Raw genomic sequence first — 20,373 nt, forward strand, 5'->3', positions numbered from 1 at the left:
GCTTCCAGGGAGACTGCTTGGAGAGGGCCAAGAAAACTGACATGCTATGTAAGGCAGCAAGTTTTCAACTTGTTCCAATGCTTAGGGTTAAAGGAGTTTCCGTGCCCTTCCTAACAGGTAGAAGTTCTACTCCTAGACGACCTTATGGTTCCAACAAAGAGAAAAAGCAGAGCCATCCTAGACTGTCCAATGCTGAGACCCTGGTGGCAGCACTGGCAAAGAAGAATGGTATTGCAACTTTGCAGCTGGATCTCATGCCTCTCCTCTCAGGTATTGTTCATTGCCAATGGACAAAGGTACGTGGTTGTCTCCCAAACACATGCTAGAAGTGATCATGGAAGTTACTTTTAATTGATACTCAAGGAGTGTTGTGTTCCAGCAGGTGAGAAGTAAAATGGTTAAAAGGTTTATCTGAGGTTTAGACTTGAACCAAAGAAGACTTGCACATAGCTCTGCATGCTTTGAGGGACATTAGACATTTACATGACTCCTGTAAATTTGATAGTGTGAAGATAGACTTCAGTGTATCTTCTTTTTTTTGGTATGTTCTTGGAGTGGAGTATTTGTCAGAGGAAAACTGGTTAACTTCTGAAAAGTATATATTCACAGTTCAGCACAGTGTAGTCAAGCTAGCAAAGCTAGTTGTAAGATAGTTTGAGATAGTAATCTAGCAACAGTAACATGATTTAGCTTGCACTGAGCTCCATGCCGGCACAGTTCAATTGCTACAAGTACTCAAACAAGGATACCTTCAGTTTGCTGGATGTCTGCTCTACAGTACCCTGGAAATACTAGCTAGGATTAAGGTTAAAGTCCCAAATTAGCATGAACTGTTGTTGTTACCCTGGCCATTAGGTATGCTGCTCTAATTTCCCTTCATTGTTTTGTAGGACAGCTGTAAATAAATAGTCTTTGCTTTATACTATCCAGGCACCATACTAAGCTCAAGGGAAAGCCTGATGGGAAGAAAGAGGTAGAGATGGGAATAGAGGAAAGAATGAAGTGAATGTTGATAGCAGCCTAAAAATACTACCAACTCACCTGTAATATTCTATACACAGGAGCATATACTTTGACTTCAATGAGACTACACAGTGCATAAGAGTTAAATCTTCGCAGGAGTGGCCCTTACACAGAAACCATCCAAAGCTCTTTTAGGGACTTAATCTTTACTCTTGGAAGACATCTGTGTATATATCTCTGTATCTTTTTTCTTGTTATGGGGTGTGTATATCTGAGGGTACATATCATGAGGCAAATACAGGACCATAGAAAAGTAGGGCTGGAAGGGATCTTCCAAAGACATCTGGTCCAGCCCCCTGCTCGAGGCAGAATCATTCCTGACAAAGCACCCCATCCAGATGTCTGTCTGATCTGCTCTTGAAAACTTCCAAGGATAGAGATTCTACAACTCCTGTAAGTAACCTGTTCCAATATTTGACCACCCTCTGTTATGCCAGGTCATGGGGGTTACCTCTATGTATGGGGGATACCTCAGGCCCAGGAGAAGCAACTGAGGTCCATGGGGAGCATGCTGAGTCAGAGTGTAGGGAATCCAGAAGCCAGAAATTCTGTCCAGGGAACCAAGTCAAAGATCTAGAGGGTCAGGCAGAGCACAGGGTCAGGAGGCTAGCCAGGTCAGGTATCTGGAGAGTGTCAGGAAACTAGTAGCAGCATAAGCCAAGGGTGCAACAGTTTGAGCACAGAGTTGAACCTTGTTACTCAGATGCTTCCTTTTCCGAGTCAGGGGTTTATATTGGAAGGGGGAAGGGGTCAGCTCAGTCTGGCTGGCCATTCCAGTAGTAGGGAGTGGGCATGAAGCTAGGCCCAGCTGATGGTTTCTGGCCATCTGTGTTCACCCCAATGCTTTACTTCATGGTAGTAATGGGTGATTGTGGATGAGTGATTGTGCCAGCCAAATTTACTCACATGATCGGGGGCAGCAGGGCAGGCCCTACAAGGAGAGGCTACGGGACCTGAACCTGTTCAGCCTCCTAAGAGAAGGCTGAGGGGGGATCTGGTGGCCTGTTACAAACTAGTCAGAGGGGACCAGCAAGCACTGGGGGAGTCCCTGTTCCCCTGAGCACCGCCAGGAGTGGCCAGGAATAACGGTCACAAGCTGGCAGAGGGTAAATTCAGACTAGACATCAGGAGGCACTACTTCACGGTCAGGGTGGCTAGGATCTGGAACCAACTTCTAAGAGAAGTGGTGCTGGCTCCTACCCTGAGGGTCTTTAAGAGGAGGCTAGACAAACACCTTGCTGGGGTCGTTTGACCCCAGTACTCTTTCCTGCCATGGCAGGGGGTTGGACTTGATGATCTGCTCATGTCCCTTCCGACCCTACTAACTATGAAACTATGAAATTGAAGTCCTAGGTTCAACATGACAGTCTGACACCCTCATAGTTAGGAAATTCTTCCTAATCTCTAACATGAATTTTCCTGGCTGCAGGAACTATGTTAGGGTTCCTAGTCCTGTCCTGTGAATTGCTGCCTAGGTATTTGCTGCCTAGGAATTGCTGCCATGTCTGAGTTTTACCTGTCGGTTAGAGTGCTGATGCCAGCAAACCAAAAGACCATTATAATCTGGTAGGATTGCAGACCATAAAGATCCCTCAGTATTAATGGCCTTTATTTCTTTGCTAAAAGAAGCATTGCAGTTGGAGTTTGTTAAAAGTTTGTTCTCCACACTTAAGGAGCTTGTTGTCTGCAATGATAAGTATTGCAGGTGCCAATCATAAGGTTGACCTTTTGAACCCGCTGAGGGCAGCTAGATGAATAATGTATCTAGGTCAATGTGTAAGAACGTAATTGGCGGTCAGTAAATATTCACAATTGGCATGAAGTGATTGGTCACTGCTGACTATAACTAAGAGCAGATTCCCGCCATTAAGCGGAGAACTCCAAGCACACCAAGGAGACACAGGCAGCAGACTGGCCACCTGTAGACATCTCCCCGCCACCGACCTTCATTTTGGCATATTCGTTTCTCACCGGTTCATCTGTCCTTCTCGTCAAAGAGCTCTCGGAAGTTTACTGATCGAAAGTGCATTATAGTTTTTCCCTGTGCATGAGCTGTTGACCAGTTCTGGGACTGGGAGGCAGCCACACCTAGCCTCTGGGTTAGAAAGCAAGGGCTCGGCTCAGGAACCCCGTGAACCAACAGACCCCTTTAGACCGTTCTGTTTTATGCACTGTAACTGAACAAGTCAGCTATCCTGCCTACGTTGCGACCATCGGTAGCGTAAGTACAATAAATCTTTCATACAACCAAAACACTTCAAGCCGCCTGACTCCTATTTGCCGCTACTCCCCACCTGTCCGGTCATCTATCCCTTCTGCGCCAAGCCGGTCGTGCTGACCCAGGCTCGCAGGTCAAGGGTACACCGGTTACAAGGTGCAACATAAATAACTCTAGTTCTTTCAGTCTTTCCTCTTAAATCTTGCCTCTGAGGGCCCTGATCATTTTTGTTACCCTGTGCTGGCGTCTTTCCCAATTGGCCACATTCTTTTTGAAGTATGTGGCCCAAAACTGGAGACAGTACTCCAAATGAGGCTCCATTAGTGCTGAATAGAGTGAAAGAAGTACTTTCCTTGATTTTCAAGTGACACTGCTGTTAGTACAACCCTGTATTGTTGGCTTATTTTGCAATGAGAGCACACTGTTTATTCATATTTAGGGTCTACTGTAACCCCCGGGTCCTACTCCGCAGTACTGCAGCCTACCCAGTCATCTCCTAGTGTATATTTATGCATGCAGTTATTCTGGTCAAGCTGACTGGGCTGTAAATGTTTGGGTCCTCCTTCCTCCTTTTCTTAAAAAGTCCCTTCTCCAATAATCTGGGATGTCACCTGGACCTCTGTGACTTCTCAAAGAGGATAGCCAATGGATCTGAAATTATGTATACCAATTCCCTCAGGGTGCATCCCATCCAACCCTGATGACTTGAAAGCAGCTGGCTTCTTGAAGTAATCCCAACCTATTCCTCTGCTACTCTAAGATCCTTCCCTACTTTTTAAGCCCACTGCTCTCGTCATTTGGTAGCTGCCCTGATCTGTGAAGATTGAAGTAAGAAAGGTACTAAGTACTTCAGCCTTGTTGTATTATTCATAACTAGATTGCCTCCCATATTCCATAAGGATCTATGGTTTCTTTTGTCTTCCACCTCTTGACATACTTGCCTTTTATGTCCCTTACCACTTGCATCTCAAACTGTGCTTTGACCTTCCTAACTTTCTCCCTGCATGTGTGCACAATATTCTTATACTCTTCCCTAGTTCTATGACCAAGTTTCCACTTTTTGAAGGACAACTTTTGGAGTTTCAGCTCATTGAAGAGATTGTTGTCTAGACAGCCTAGCCTCCAGTTGCACTCCCCAATCTTCCATTGCATTAAGATAGCTTACTCCCGTGCCCTTAAGATGATCTCCTTGAAATACAGCCAGCTCTCCTGGTCTTCATTTCCCTTCAGACTTGCCTCTCAAGGTATCCTGTCCACCAGTTCCCTGAGTTAGTTGAAGTCTGCTTTTCTAAGGTGCAGTGTCCTTATTTTGCTTCTCTCTTTCCTTCCTGTCCCTAGGATCTTGAACTGTATTAGTTCATGGTCACCGTCACTCAATTTTCTTTTCACTTCCACATTCTCAACCAAGTTAAGTGGATGAAGACTAGCAGCTGTAGGCTTGCGTCTCCCTGCTCTGCTGCCCCCCCCCGCCCCCCCCCCGGGGGCCTCCATGGCCCAGCAGACGGGACCTGGTGCAGCAGGGCACAGCAGGGTGGGGAGGTTCAGGGCTGCTACTGGAAGCCCCATGCTGCCATGGCAAGGTGCTTCCTGCCCACCCAGCAGCAATAGTGGGGACAACTCTGTGCCACTACACCTGCTGCTGCTGGGCAGGCAGGGGGGCTCCCCACAGTGACACCAAACCTCCCTGCCCAACTCTGACCTGTCACACTGGGTCTCGCCCTCTGGGCCACAGAGCTCCCAGACAGAAGACAGCAGGGTGGGGAGCCCCAATCCTGCAGATGGCAGCCCGCATCTTCCCCCACCAAATGCACAAATGTTGGGGGCACATGCACCCCCTTGTCTCCCCAGGAGTGTGCACAGTAGCAGAAAGTCAGCCTTCCCCACTATCCGCCCAGACAAGCTACCCATGACTCCATCTTGTTCCCTGCTCAGGCCCTTCAAGCACACATTCCCACCCCAGTCCTAGGCTCCAAGCCCCAGGCCCCACATACCACCCCGACTGGGCAGCACCCCCAGCCCTGCTCTACTCCCTCCATTTCTCCCTCCCTATGGGGCCTCAACCCCCCACCGTCCCAACTTACCTGTGGGAGCTACTCTCCACACTGTCTGGTTGCCATGTGCATGTGTGCACTTGCACATAGATGTGGCGTCCCCTGCCTGATCATCTTCCTCCCACTTCCCCCAGTCCTTCGCAGGCTGTAACTCTGCCAGCCTGCAAGGGGAAACCTGTCATTTCCTACATTTTTATTCTTTAAAGGAGAAAATCTGCATTTTTCTCCTTAAAATGAGAAAATCCATGTTTTTCCAGGTTTTTTTCCGAGGCAAACCGAAAACCCTGATCCCTGCTAATAACTGTGCTCAGACTGTGGTCAGTCCTGCAGTCTGTGGTCTGACCAGACAGTTCCACCTTGTTTGCTGATAAAGTATTATTAAATAATGATTTGGAAATCAGGAACACTATTCTTTATGAAAGCATTTTAAATCTATTTTTAACTTTTGTCTATTTCTAATTAGGTTCTCTCCCTCTGACATTTCAAACTCAGATATGTTTCTCTACCCAAATTACTTCAGATAATGTTTCAAATGTCTGCAAGATTTACTTGTATTTAGAAAGTCCATTACAATTATTAGTTTTCATATAGGTCCTCTTGTAAATCATTAGATATAAAATTCTGTGTTTCAGATTTCTTGTCTTTATTCTTCAAGGCATCCTTTCTTTTTTGTTCACAATTTGCCGTTCCATGTTTCTGCTTTGTGATTCAGCCTCTGTGTCAGGAACTGCTTATTTTTTCACAGTGGCCTTTTATAAGTTTTAATCTGCTGAATCCTCTAACTCCTTCTTTCTTATCTTTTATGGTGTGCTGTTGTCCTTCCTGGGTAAACAGAAGCTTAAAAGGGTAGCTCCATCGGAATTCTATTTTTATGTCTCTGAGACAGATTGTAATCTCGTTCAGTTTTTGTCTTTTCTTTTGAGTGGAGTACAAAACAGCTTGGAAAATCTGTAGTTTGGATCCACCTAATTTAAGAGCAGACGTCTTTTCATAATCTGTTGTTTTTGTTGAAGTAATGCATTACCACATTCTCTTACATACAACAGTCCCTGGAATGTAATACACAACTTGTTATTGAAAGGCAGAATGAAGAAGAAAAGGTGTTTCCAGAGTTATGGTTATATAAAGCAAGGACAGACTAATCTTTAGCTGACTCATCCTCCCTAGCTGCTGGTGCAGACTGGCCTCTATAGGTGGACCTATGACTTTGGAAAGAGCTAAAGAGTCTCCAGGGCTCTGAAATAAGAGAAAAGGGACCAGAAGTAGCTAGCAGGCAGCAGAATTAACCTAAGAAAATTTAGCTTGGAATATCAGGATCATTAAAAAGGAGATGATTATTAACATCTCTGGGGTGAAGAACAATGAGTCATTAAGCTAACTGATTCCCTCCATTGCCTGAATAACCTGGATTCTGGTTTTCTCTCTTAAAAAATAAAAAAAAGTCTGATTATTTACAATTTTATTCACAATTTCAAAGCAATTTGATAGCCTACTGGTGTTTCAGTCATTACAATAAAATAAATTATACATACCCATATATTTTGGAATTTGATTTACGTTTTATCATGTTAAATCAGAGCTTCCCCTGTCCCCTTTGCTAACCAGGACATGGCTCCAGCTGTGTCTGTCTGCCCCCTGGTTTGTGGTACTGAGCATCCCTGGTATGTCCCTCACTCCCAAGTCACCGTTCCCCCCAGGCCTGCCAGGGTGACCCCGCCCCCCCTGCCCTGCCATTACCAGCCCAACTGGGGGGTGGGCAGTGAGAGCAACTGTCCAGGGCACCAAGATGGGGGCATCACGGCACCCCAGGGCAGAGCCCTGCCTCAGCTCTGACAGGGTAAGGGAGGAGGCAGTGAGCTGGGGATATCCCATATTCCCAATGCACCAGGGGGCAATGGTGGGGCACATGTCTCCCGCCCTCCCCCCGATTACTGCAGGGCACAGGGCTGGCAGATTTGCCAGACTGACTTGGTGCTGCCACTGCCACTAGGAGCCCTGCATCAGCGACATTGCCATGACTGCTAAGGTGAGGCACCCCTGGCCGCCTGGGGCCATGTTTTATTCTTCAGGGTTTATGTGCTACTTCACAGTTTCTTCTTCTTGCAAATTTCTTTGGAGAAGATAGCTTCTCATATTAGCCTGCTTCTTTCTGTGTGGCTGTCCTCTAACATTTAGAGGAAAATGTTTCTGGAGTTTGAAATGTGTTAGGGAGAGGTGATGCCTTTGAATTCTGCCAGATTCCCTGCTGGAGTTCTGACTTTAAACCTGCCTTCTTCCCTAGTGACATCACATGACCCCCAAGAGTGACTTTTAAAATTTCATTTTAAAATTTGTTTCAGTGTCTGTCTTTCACTAACTGAAGCCAAGGTATTAAGCATAGTGTTTCTTTGATGCAACTACTTTTATAGCATGTAATACTTAATTTTTTTCCCATAGGAGAAAAGTCAGTGACCAGTCGCCTGAAAGAAAAATCCCCTAAAGTTTTAGATGCTTATTTGACTTTCACAGTGGAAACGCCTCTCATGTCAGAGAGACAGAGATGTGAACTGAATCCACTGATTATAAGGATTCTTTCTGCTACATACCTCCCAACAACTCCTGTGCCAATTGAACAGCTGCAGGTAATGCACACCGTTACTCTTTCTGTAGGATTCCACTTCACAAATAACCCTCAGTGATTTTATTTTAAAACAACAGTTTAGAGCAATAATTATTCCTTATTTGCTAGGGCCTGCTTCAATTACATTTCAAAATGTGTGCATAAAGTGTTAGTCTTTCTGAAAAGAAGGTCTGGCCAGATTATTGCTTTTCACTGCATTGTGTGCCCTCTAGCAACAAAACAATGTACCTTACCTGGGCCAGGAGTTATAGGCTGTATCTTCAGTAATTGAGCTTTGATTCCTAAATGTGGTTTTTCCCATATAATTCTTTATATGAACTGCTGAATTCATAGTACCAGGTAGTTTAAAACAGTTTACAGATTTGCTTTTTGATTTTTATTTTAATTTAACTATGTTAAAAATAATTTATGAAATTCGTTGACATTTCCTGTGTTGAAAATATTATTTAATGAAAGAAACTCTGGGTGTTACATCTTAACAGGGCTAAGAAAAATAAATATCCAAAGTCTGTCTGTAAGGTGAGACTTTAGCCTCACCAATAAAAATAAAATAAAAAGTATGCGCTCAGTTTACTTGAGATATAAACAAGCACAATTTTAACAGTGGTCTCTAATTCTGGGTGCCCTTCTTGAGCCTTCTAAGTCTGATGTTTCAGAAATGATCAGCACCACAGCTGCCATTGACTTCATTTGGAATGCTGAGGGCTCAAGCACTTCTTCCAGAAGGATGATCAGGTCCTAGCTGTGTAAATTTGGGACCCCAAATCAGTACCCATTTTTGAAACCATTAGTCTGAGAATGTCAATATTACATCAGAAGACTTTATGAAGAAAAGTGTAACTCTGCAGTAGAATTTCAAAATACCATTCATTCATTCATCAATTTGGACAAATTAGCTAAGGATTTTTGGAAAACAACAGGAAAAAATAGTAGTAGGAACTGTGCAACATAAGCAAAATGGAAGTAAAATATGTAAAATGGCTTCTAATAGGTTCTAGGTAGCACAGTGTTTTCCATCCTGTCTTCCTCTTTTTCTCCCATACAACATGTGTATGGAGTAAAAGGTGACAAAATGGCTCGAGCATAGGTATGGTGGGATCAGTTTGTCCTCTGCCAACAAGTTTTATTTTGCACAAACCACCACTGTGTGTAAATCAATAATGGTGAAAAGTGCCAGTAGAACAGCAAAAGAATGCTGTTCTCAGAACAGCTATGAGATCCATTGAAAAGGTGATGTGGAAAAGTTTGCAGAATTCCTTGCCTTTCCTGGTCCTATGGAGAATTTTTTTTTCTAATTTGCATCTGTAGGTATCCATCCTGGGTTTCAGATGCCCTTTGATAGTGTAGTTGAACACACACAAAGCTGTACAAAAATGCTATACAAAGTGCAAGTCTGGGCTTCTTTTGCACTAGGAAAGCATACTGCTATGGAACATGATTCACAGCTGATGAGGTTAGGTTGTACTTCAGACTTCAGATTTCTTTCTGGAGCCATGGAATTGTCAGATACCCTACCTGCTCCGGTATTCATTTTGGGCTCACTTGTTGCAATTCTGGATCTTTCATGGTTCTTTCTGCAAGCCACTTCCTGCTGACACACCTTGTTCCGTGGTTTGTTTGCCTCATAAAGGAACTAGAGAAGTAAACTTCCCTAGGTTTTCCTGTTAGTAAAGATGTTATGAACAAACATGCACTTGTGGGCTTCAAAAGAGTACAGGGGGCTGCTGCTCTGGAGTGTGCAACAGTGGAGTGTGCAACACTGTACTTGTTTCACCTGCATGAACCTGTTGTGATACAAGTGTTGCAAAACTTCAAACCTGCTTCATCCAGTATCAAAGTTTGGGGAGGGTATGCAGCTTGCTTGTTTCCTTTCAGGTATATACAGATATAACAATTACAGCAGAACAGTTGCGGCTTACTCCTGAGCAGCAGTTCTCCCTCCTCTTCTGGGGCACAGACAGAAGTGACAATTTTGCCCAATCTGGCCACATAAAGTGGTCTCTAGCCATGACCAAACATAAGTGTACAGCTGCAGACTGCTTAAAAAATGGCTGATTGTGTGAAAACCTGAACCCTCATTGCATGAGGGTTCAAATAAAAATGTTTCAAAACAGAGAGTTTTCTGTAACTTCTGCCTGCACTGCCTGCCAGCCTGCTGCGGTTTCAGAATGGGAGGGGGGGAAAGGGAATGGAGGGACTTCGTCCTGGAGTTTTTTCAGCCCCTGCTGAAGGGTGAGGCAAGTGTATTGGAGCCTCCCCTCCAAGGTCAGGGGCAGGGTTCAATTCACCCACCCCTTCCTCCAGTGCCAGCTGGGGAACCTCTAAAATGAGCTCACTCTGCTCCCTTTCCTCCCTCCCATTCTGAAAACAGAGACCAGCTGAGAGGGAGAAGGGGCCATTGCTAATGAAAACTGGCTACAGGCTCCCAACCAGCAGATAGATTCCCTCCTCCCTGGACCCAACAGTTAACTTCTGTTTGGTCTGGGGGAACATTGTAGCTTAGAATACTTCCTGCAAAGCGTTATTAGTTACAGCAAGGAGATGCACTTGTGTCTGTGCCCTTGAAATTGCTACATATGTACATTTGTCCATTCCCAGTATTTGGCTTTTGGTAGTGAGTGCGTGTTGTAACATCATTTCCTCTCATTCCTGCTTGTGTAACTGCCTCTGGAAAAAGCGGTTCCTTGATAGCTTGTAAAGGGATTGGTTTCAGTCCCATTCTTTTGGAAGGCTTATGACAGAGTGAGGCTAAGAAAAATGTTAGCAGGACTGATATAGCACCTTTTTCCTTACTTGATTTGTTTATAGGAGTCATGTGTTCCTACATACTGCAGATACAGATTTCATGACCTTCCTCCTCATCAAACTCAGGGACAGATGCACGGAACCCATGTCTATTTTAAAGATGTTAATGTGGTTCTGACAGGGACAATCAAACCTGCAAAACTGTATGAGTATCTTAGAGGGCCTCCTATGGAGATTGAAGTTCATGACCGGGACCAAAAAACTGTGGAAGATCCTAAAAAATCCTCCTTATTTGGAGAAGAGCAAGATGATACAAGGCTGAGTAATATAGGATTCCTCACTTACAAACACTCAGTCCAGAATCCGTTTACAGACAAGAACAAGTTGTGGGATTCCTACGGAGTAGCTAAAGTCAGTTTAAATGACCTACTGTTAGGTGAAAAGTATTTGAATATCAGTGTGCCTATTCATAGCTGCTCAATTCCAGATCCCACTATTTACCAGAAGGATAACAAGAATGAGAAAATGGCAGGAGTATCACAACCAGTGAATGGCCTTCAGGCTTCTCCATTGCCGGTGGGACATTACTTGGAATTTGACTCACTCCTGAAAGTAAGAGTTGAAATAGCTGTGCCGCTAGGTCCTCAGGCAGGAACTGTAGATTCTAAGGTTGCAGATTGCCCATATGGTTGTATAATCTACATTTTTGACTACAAAAATGCATCTTTCTTACATGATTTGCTGCAAGAGATTACAGGAATCAATGCTAAAGCTCTCCAGCTGGATTGTTTTCCACTACAAATAGCTCAAAAAGCTCTTGCTACATTCAGACTAAAAACCAAACTGAAGGAAATTTCTGAGCTGGATATCATAACTGGTTTTCATATCTTGGATGGAAAAATTCACCTTTTAGTCTTGGAAGGGTTAAAGGACAAAGCAATCAAGAGTCTCTGGGATCAGCAGTTAAACAGGTAAGATAGTTCAGTGCTTTTCAGTAGCAATTTATCTCTATACATGTATGATTTTTTAAATGAAATCATGCTGATTTTTTTTCTGCAAATACAGTTTGATAATTCTCCCTTGTTACTTTCAGTGGATTTACACAAGTGGTTTAAGCACTAAAGACTGATATCTGATAATCCTCAATTTTTAGTAGGGGACAATGGCAAGAATGTTATAAATGTATTTGTTAAGTTACTATATATTGTGGACAGAACATGCTATTTTATTCAGTAAAATCATTCTAATAATAATCAGAGTTTCCTAAACTTTACATTTTTCCAGTCTTTGCACTTTCCTTCTTGTAGACTCCACCTGAGCTTCAAGGGTCAGGTTATAGGTTTTACATACGAAGATTGATTGGGACATCACCTCATTAGGGCATGAGGCTACATTTTCCACATCTCAACCATGTTGTTAGGTTTCTGTTTCATTCATGATGTTTGTAGACACATTAAATGAATTAACAATCATCATTTTCCCCTAATTAAATCTATATTAGCAAGTCATTGTACAAACGTAACAGAGGAAAGACAAGATATATAGCAATGAAGAATATTAATTTTAGGCTTCCCTGAGTTTAGTGAAAGGTAAGAATTATAAGAAAAGATATCTAAAATGATATAAAGAACCCTGGATGATGACTGTCTCTTTTAGGTCATTGTTTTTATGACATAATTGTTTTAACTGGAAGTGTAGGCAAAAAGAAGTATTGTATCCGATTTCAAACAGTTGAAAGTTTTTTTTCTTGAACAACTCATCTGGAGCTGATGTGTTCTGCAAAGTCCTTTTGACAAGAGGTGAAAATATTCAAAGGTCTGTATGTGTTTGGAAACCATGTCCAATTTGAAAAATCACTAGGATTCAGGTTCTATGTTACATGGTAGTTGCGGAGATCCGCAAATGCTTTAAACAAAGTTCTGCACAGGCTGGCTTACTCTGGCTTCTACTGTGACAGTATTTTGTGCTGTCACACTGCAGTTGGCAGCAGAGAAATGCCATTAGGTACCAAAAGTGCTGAATCACCTTTGAAAACTAGTTTTAGGTTCACGTCTAAGGTTGTTTGCATCATCACAGCCTCACAGAAGAGCTGAGACTCCATACCAGCTAAGAACTGCTGCCCAGAGGGTTTTTCCATCTATTGGCTCCTCTGTGAAATCCTATGAAATACGAACTTTCATTTCTACTCAGGAGTACTTTTACAGTTTTTCTCTGATGCCTGATGAAGGGTGATTGTGTGCGAAATCTTACAATTAAAAGAAATATTTTGCAAAAATCTTGGTCTTATAAAGGATATCACCTCTGTCCACAAGCCCTAATTGCTTTTTCCTCTAGACCAATATAGCTACAACCTGGATACCTTTACCATTTAAGCCTTTTTAAATTCCTATAAACAGTTATGAAGAACAAAAAATATTTTCAGTGGAAGTCTTGCATGTGAAAATACTGTGTTTTATTCTTTCCCAAAGGCTTGTCAGGTTGCTATATGTATTTGCAGAAGACCATTCCATACCAGAAAGAAAATACTACATTTTCCAGCACCTTGTTTCAAATACAGGCATACCTCGTTTTATTGCGCTTCGCTTTATTGCGCTTCGCAGATATTGTGTTTTTTACAAATTGAAGGTTTGTGGCAACCCTGTGTCGAGCAAGTCTATTGGCGCCATTTTTCCAACAGCATTTGCTCACTTCGTGTCTCTGTGTCACATTTTGGTAATTCTCACAATATTTCAAACTTTTTCATTATTATTATATTTGTTATGGTGATCTGTGATCAGTGATCTTTGATGTTACTATTGAAAGAAGTTCTACTGTGGGTAAAATGCTATCAAACAGCATCGTATGCTACAGAGAAATCTTTCGTGAAAGGAAGAGTCAATCGATGCGGCAAACTTACTGTTCTCTTATTTTAAGAAATTGCCCCAGCCACCCCAACCTTCAGCAACCGCAACCCTAATCAGTCAGCAGCCATCAACATCGAGGCAAGACCCTCCACCAGCAAAAAGATTACAACTCGCTGAAGGCTCAGATGATGGTTAGCATTTTTTAACCATAAAGTATTTTTTAATTAAGGTATGTGTTGCGCCCCTAATGCCGGTGTACCCTTGACCTGCAAGCCTGGGTCGGCATGACTGGCTTGGCGCGAAGAGGGGGATTTATAACCGGACAGATAACGATGAGCAGGAATCAGAGGGTTTAAACACAGCGTATGGTTATACAAAAGGTTTATTTTACTTACGCTACTGATGTGCTGCAGCGTAGGCAGAGGAGTTGATTTATTCAGTTACAGCATGCAGATATCATGTTGCCCAGCATTTACAGGGTGGGTAAGAGAGTTGCTTGTTACAGATCCCAAGCGATTCACATAAGCCATTGCAGTCTGCAGATTACCAAGAGCTCTTGATAAGAAAGATTACGACAGAGATAGGGAGATAAACAGGGATACGCCAGAAAGATATGTAGGTGGAGAGATAACATTCGTGCACGATCTGTTCCTCTTGAGTGTATACACAGTTCTCTGCCTTTGGCGGAAGTTCTTTCAAAGTTATATTTGCCAAAGGTGACCAATTACTATATGCTAGACATAAATAATTAATGAGTTGGCACTTGTGCTTTCTTTGTTTGCTCAGGTTTCAGAAAAAAGCGGGGTTATTTTTACTTGGGTGGTACCGGTCCTGTTTGGTCACAGGATGGCGTGCATAATATATTATTTAATTTTACAACTTCACTAAAGTAGTTTCATTTTTATCTGGTCACCATGGGTACCGATATCTCTCGTGCTGAGTTGTCAAGGTCAGTTTCTTTCTCTTGTATGGGAGTTCAAGTAATTTGAAAAGAGGCACAGACAGGGGTGTGTATATGCAGCACTGTTAATACAGAGGGATAAATTACAATTACAGAGTTTGTTGTGTTAGCTTCTGACCTTTTGCCATCTGACCTTTTGCCATCGGCATCTGAAATCAAAGACTTTGATCTTTGATAGTATGTACATTGTTTTTTTTAGACATAATGCTATTGCACACTTAATAGACTACAGTATAGTGTAAACATAACTTTTATGTGCACTGGGAAACCAAAAAATACGTGTGACTCGCTTTATTGCAATATTCGCTTTATTGTGGTGGTCTGGAACTGAACCCGCAATGTCTCCGAGGTATGCCTGTATCTTGTTTTTCTGCCCTTTACATTTTACAAGGCAAAAAGAGAGATTCCAGCCCTGAAATACTATATTCTGAACACTGAAATCCTTAATTTAATTTTAAGGAGAGAAAGGTAGTTAGCCATGTTAGTCTGAAGTCAGGCTGTGGCCTACACAAGCTTATACCTTTCTGAATGAATTAGCCTTGAAGGTACCATCGTGTCCTGTCTTCTACCCTAATTTCAGGTGAAATGGTGACAGTTTTAACGAACACATCACTACTTACTGACTTGTTAAAGTTTTTTGCTTCATTGTTTTCAGCTAAATTGCTTTCAAACAAATCAGTATTGACAACAGCATTTTTAAAAAATAACACTTTTAAAAAAGTTTAGCAAATTTTTTCATTTGAATTTACACAGAGAACAGAATACCTGTTAAGTCAAACTTTCTCCCTCTAAAATATAGATTTTTCACGCTTTCTGTAGGGAATCTCAATCAAATGAATGGCTTTATAATGTAGGACATCATGTTGAGAGTATTTCTTATGAAATTGGAGTATGATTTTTGTGCATTAAAGTAATGGTCTTAGAGTTAAACTGTGTGTTACTTTCTGTTTCCCTACTTTCAGAAGTTAGATCTTCAAAATCTCACGTTATCCAGAATATTTTATAATACGTGATTCTAAGCCAATAATTCTAGACTGATATTTTTCATTCTGCTAAAGTTTTGAAACTTCCTTAGGAGCCTTTTAAAGTTTACCTTTGAATTTATTGCATTTTGTACCTGAATTCAGAACAGAGTAGCAGTTTTTGCAGGCCCATAAGCAGTAATGTGAACTTTGCAGCACCTTTTGAGGCACTGCCAAATGCACACGGCATAGGTTCAAAGATTCTCTGCACAGCATATTTGCAGTGTGGAGCCAAGATTAGATACCAGTATAGTAATGAAGAATATTAATTTTAGGATTTTTTGAGTTTAGTGAAAGGTGAGAATTATAAGAAAATAAATCTAAAATAATATAAAGAACCCTGGATGGTGACTGTCTCTTTTATGGGGTCAGGTGCCACTCTGGGCATGCCTGGCCCACAACTCTCACTTTCTGCAGTCTTGCACCACACAGTCTCAGCTGTGCCACTACAAGCCCCACCAGGCTGCTCTTCCCTGGCAGGGTGCAGTTTCAAGTCCTGCCCAGGACCAAGAGGCCTCCTTCTTCCCCATAGTCTCACAGAGTAGTTACAGGAGCAACCGCTCCACCAGAAGCTGTTCTTTCCACAGCATCAGGCAGTAAACTGCTTCCTCCAGCCCTGCTGACCTGAATCTTAAAATGGCTGCTTACCAGAGCTAGGGCCACACCTGCCAGCTGCTTATTCCAGCTCTTGAAGTGGCAGACACCATAGGTGTTCTGCCACAAGACTAAGGACAGACATTACACATAAACTGGTTTAAGTGATCAGAAACTGGTTTAAACCTGTAACAGAACAGACATTCAGTGCACATAAACTAGTTTGAAAAATGGCTGAAGCCAATTTGAGATAAACCTGGTTTCATGTAGTATCAGACTTAACTGATTTGGGTCAAACCAGTTTATGCAATGTCTGTCCCAGACCCCTTCCTGGTCTAACTTAAACCAGAGTTCCCCAGCATCCCAGATGCTTTGCAACCCTGGGCTGGGCTGTCTGCTCCACAGCAGGCTGACTCCACCCTTCTGCTCCCTCGCTGGAGCTCCTGCAGAGATGGCAGGCACAGCAGTATCTGCCTGGCTTACCCTTCCCCACCCCACCACTCCTTGCTCAAGCAGGGATTTCCCCTCTCCCCTGTCCCACAGCTTGGACTGTAGCCAGCATGTGGTTGCTAGCTAATGCTGAGAGGTGTCTGTGTAAGACAGACAGGACAAAGGCAGATAGGTCAGTGTCTGTTTAGGGCCTTTTGGAGCTAATCAGCAGGTCAGCTGGTAATGTCCCTCCTGTTCCTTCCTTGGAAAAAGTTGTTTAAGAAGAGCTTGAACTAATGAGAGAGGCTTTTGTTTCCTTGATGGGGTGCTAAACACTGTTTTATCAACTCTCTGCTGCAGTGGTGACATGTAAGGGTTGCATGGCTGTGCACTTGCACCCCCTTAGAGCACCGGTGCACCCCCTGTCAAGCTGCACTCCTCATTTAGGCAGTGGGCAGGGGGGCAGGTGGGAGCATTAGTGCCCCCCCTGCAAGCTGTGGGACTTCTAGAAGCGGCATGGTCACTTTTTGGTGAGTGAGATAAGGTGTGGGGAACTCCCTGGTCAGTGGGGTTAGCCGCCAGGGGTTGCCCCCTACACCCCGGTCAGTAGGATTGGCCTCCAGGTTGCTGACTGGTGTTGTGGGGGCACGCGTCTGCCCTGACTCAAGAAGCACCAGTCACCCATGCCCTGCTTCTGAGCACCGAGGGAGGCAGGGAACCCCTCCGTAATCAGAGCACTTTGCTGGGCCCTGGCCACACCCCTTTTGCCTCAGCACCGTTGAAGGGAAGGAAGGGAGGGCTGCTGTAGTGCCCCCTGACTTCCAGCCTGAGCCACTGCAGGCGTGTGCCTGCATGTTCTCAGTCCACAGGGAATGTCTATATACTCATAACCCAGTTCAGCCTAGACAGGTTAGACTAACCTGCAAAGATTGAATCAATTCAGGCTCAGGCTTTTTGAATATCTGTCCCTAGCCATAGAGGCAAATTGGAGAGTGGTACAGTAAGTATCTGGTACCCTCCAAATTAGGGGCGTCTGTAGTTTGGAGGTAAAGTTTGGATTCTTTGTTACCTGCTACAATCAGATTAGGAGATTAAGATTACTTTCTGAATGAAAATGCAAATTTTACTGAAATGAATGGGGATATTCACTTCTGAGAGACAGTGCAAATGCACTGTTTATAATCTTCTCTAATAGGCCCTCCTTTAATTTATGTAACGACTACATATAAGGCAAGGAGACAATGTGTCTTTCTCTCTGATATCTGATTAAAAATAAGAGTTAATTTTTTTTAATTATTACCAGGGCACAGAAACATTTTTAATGCTTTCCTAATTTTTTGCATGCCTGATCTTTTCAAATGTCTGAAATTATTTAAGTTAAAATGTCCTTTCTGAGTGTGACTGTATAAAGCAAAGCTGTAGTATGGACTCCTTTTTTACCTCTGGCAATTAATATTTCTAGTGGAAATAGTCATATAATGTTTTTTGTAGGTATAGTAAGGCTCCAGTAGCATCGAACACTGAACTTGGATAAAATTTCTTGCAGAACAATACCTGCTGCAATTAAAAATGAGTTTTCAAATAAGTCATGAACAGAGTCTTTGTGGGCTTTTTTGGTAATTCATTCAGAATTATTATTTTAAAAATCCTTTGTATTAAGAGACATAGATTAACATAAATTCCTTTGAAAAGAACAAAGACAAGATGGTTTCATTAGGGATCGTGCTACAGCACTATCTGAAACAAGAGACATATACTGATTTTGTAACATTACTGATGTGTTCTCTGTTGCAGGCCTCACAGCACTGAAGATGGAAGATTGGAAGTATTATATAACTCTCAGCTGTCTTTCCATCAGCGCCTGTATACAGACCTGGAAGCCATTCTATATCATATCCACCTCTGCAAACCCCTCTCTTCTATAACAAAGCAGTCTCTTCTTTATATCAGAGAGATGGTTCCTCAGGCATGTTTCCAAGCCTTGTCCAGGTTAGACCATTCCTATATTAATAGTCTCATAACTGACAGTTGAACCATTACCAAAGTAGCATGAATATTTCATACAATAATTAATGCTTTTGTTTTTCTTTCCAAAAGAAAAAAGGTCAATGTGTCTTATAAGTTTGAGGTCAGGCATGATAAAAAGGCAGAGGAGCATGCTGCAGAGAAGTGCTAGGAAGACGGCAGCAGTTTCAGGGCCCTCTGTATGCCTTTGACTTTCAGTTAAATATTTAAAATAGCAGTAGTTGTGCCAGTAGTGACCTGCCCCTACCAGTTTGTCTAAGAATAAAATTATGTTGGGTAACTAGGCAAAGGGAGAAGAAGGAACAAGAGAAGGGGAAATCTGTCTTAAGGGAATGCCAGCTGAAAGTGGCTTAATTCCTGTTCTGCTGTTCTAGACACTTATCGTGGAGGAAAAGAAGCAGGTGATTGTGGCTCTGACAAGGCAAGGGCACTTTGGAAGGACACTCAGTCAGAAGTGAGAGGGAGCATAGAAAAAGCAGATATCTACATGCAGTGGCTGAAGAGGCCAAGTTTGTTCTGTGTCTGTAAAAACAGACTGTGAGATCCGGTGCCCGTTACCCTGGTGCATTTACTACTATTTGGCTTATAGTATATCTCCCATGTTACTTGTAGTTTTAGCATTCTGTAAAGTATCAGATGTGAATGGGTATATCATGTACAAAATCTGAAAATCTAAAATTTTGCCTGTTTTGTAAGATTTGAAGAAAAAATGGTCTGTTCCGTAAAAATCATGCCAGTGTTTGAGAAGTAACAATTGGGCTTCATCATTCTGTGAAATAACAAATAAGGTGTTCAGAAAGTTGCAGAAAGACTGGGTTCATGTTCTCAGATGTCACTGAACTCCCTTATTTAGATTACTTTCTAAACTAAAGCCCATGCAATGTTTTCTGAAATAAATGGGGATTTTACTTCTGACACTGAAAGAGTGCCCAGCATTTATAGTTTCTTTTATAGGATTTAGTTTTAAATTGAATAACTCCCACATTACTCACCTACATTGCTTATGGTGGAATCTTGCCAAGTAAACATTCAAATTACATAGCAAAGCTGTTATTTCCAGTCAGAGGAGAAGAAAGACTTTGTGAGTAATTTTATATGGTTGTGGTCGCTATGAGTGAAAGATGCTGATACTAAATGTCACCTGACTTGTATCATTGGCAAGTATGTTAAGTTTTTTATTGCCTGTTTTCAAACTAAGACAAAGCTTGACAAACGAAATGTGCTTCACAGCACATTTTTGATGCATCAGCCAAGGTTAGTACATACACTTATAGGTGGATCTAGGATTCTGAAAAGGAGGGGTGCAGATGGTATGGTGTATCATCACTTACAACTCAATACATATTTTTCCCAGTTTAAAAGAGACAAGCTTTACTAAAATGCTAGGGACCTAGAGCTATATCATTCAGTTTAAGATCAAGGCAAAAACAAATATAACTTTATTGGGATGTGCATTAATTTGCTGTATCATATATTATGTATAAAAACACAAAAAGCTAGGCAAAAAAATCGAAATATATTGTTACATTAGTTCTGTGTCATTAGAATTGCATGTATATCTTTTTCAGATGCACAAAACAAAATCTAGCCTTCAACTTCTTGACAGTACATCCAATGCTTCACTGGAAGTTATTTCTGTACGTGAATTAATATTCACCTGGTTTAATGTTTCCACACCTGAGTTCATATTTTTAGCAACAGATAACAGAACTACAGAAGATAGGGTAGCTTGACTACTGGAACATAAAGACTACTAAAACGAAGAGAGGGTCATTAACACCCGTGGAACGAAAAGATTAGGAGGAGTCAGGTAGATTATAATTGCCCATGAAGTAAATCAAA

At 42.3% G+C, this 20,373-nt stretch overlaps 1 protein-coding gene across 1 annotated transcript in view; it reads left to right on the forward strand.

Moving 5' to 3' along the window:
- The window catches only part of CFAP92 (cilia and flagella associated protein 92 (putative)), a 132,593-nt gene that overhangs the window by 64,393 nt on the left and 47,827 nt on the right, over positions 1 to 20,373 (forward strand). Inside the window, exons 7-10 of the mRNA XM_090022235.1 lie at positions 118 to 270; positions 7,729 to 7,913; positions 10,721 to 11,628; positions 18,301 to 18,495. Of these exons, the coding sequence (XP_089878361.1) occupies positions 118 to 270; positions 7,729 to 7,913; positions 10,721 to 11,628; positions 18,301 to 18,495 (1,441 nt within the window). The remainder of the gene's footprint in view (positions 1 to 117; positions 271 to 7,728; positions 7,914 to 10,720; positions 11,629 to 18,300; positions 18,496 to 20,373) is intronic.

Source organism: Crocodylus siamensis, chromosome 11 (genome assembly GCF_052110815.1).
Source record: "Crocodylus siamensis isolate JL-2025a chromosome 11, ASM5211081v1, whole genome shotgun sequence".
NCBI lineage: Eukaryota > Metazoa > Chordata > Crocodylia > Crocodylidae > Crocodylus > Crocodylus siamensis.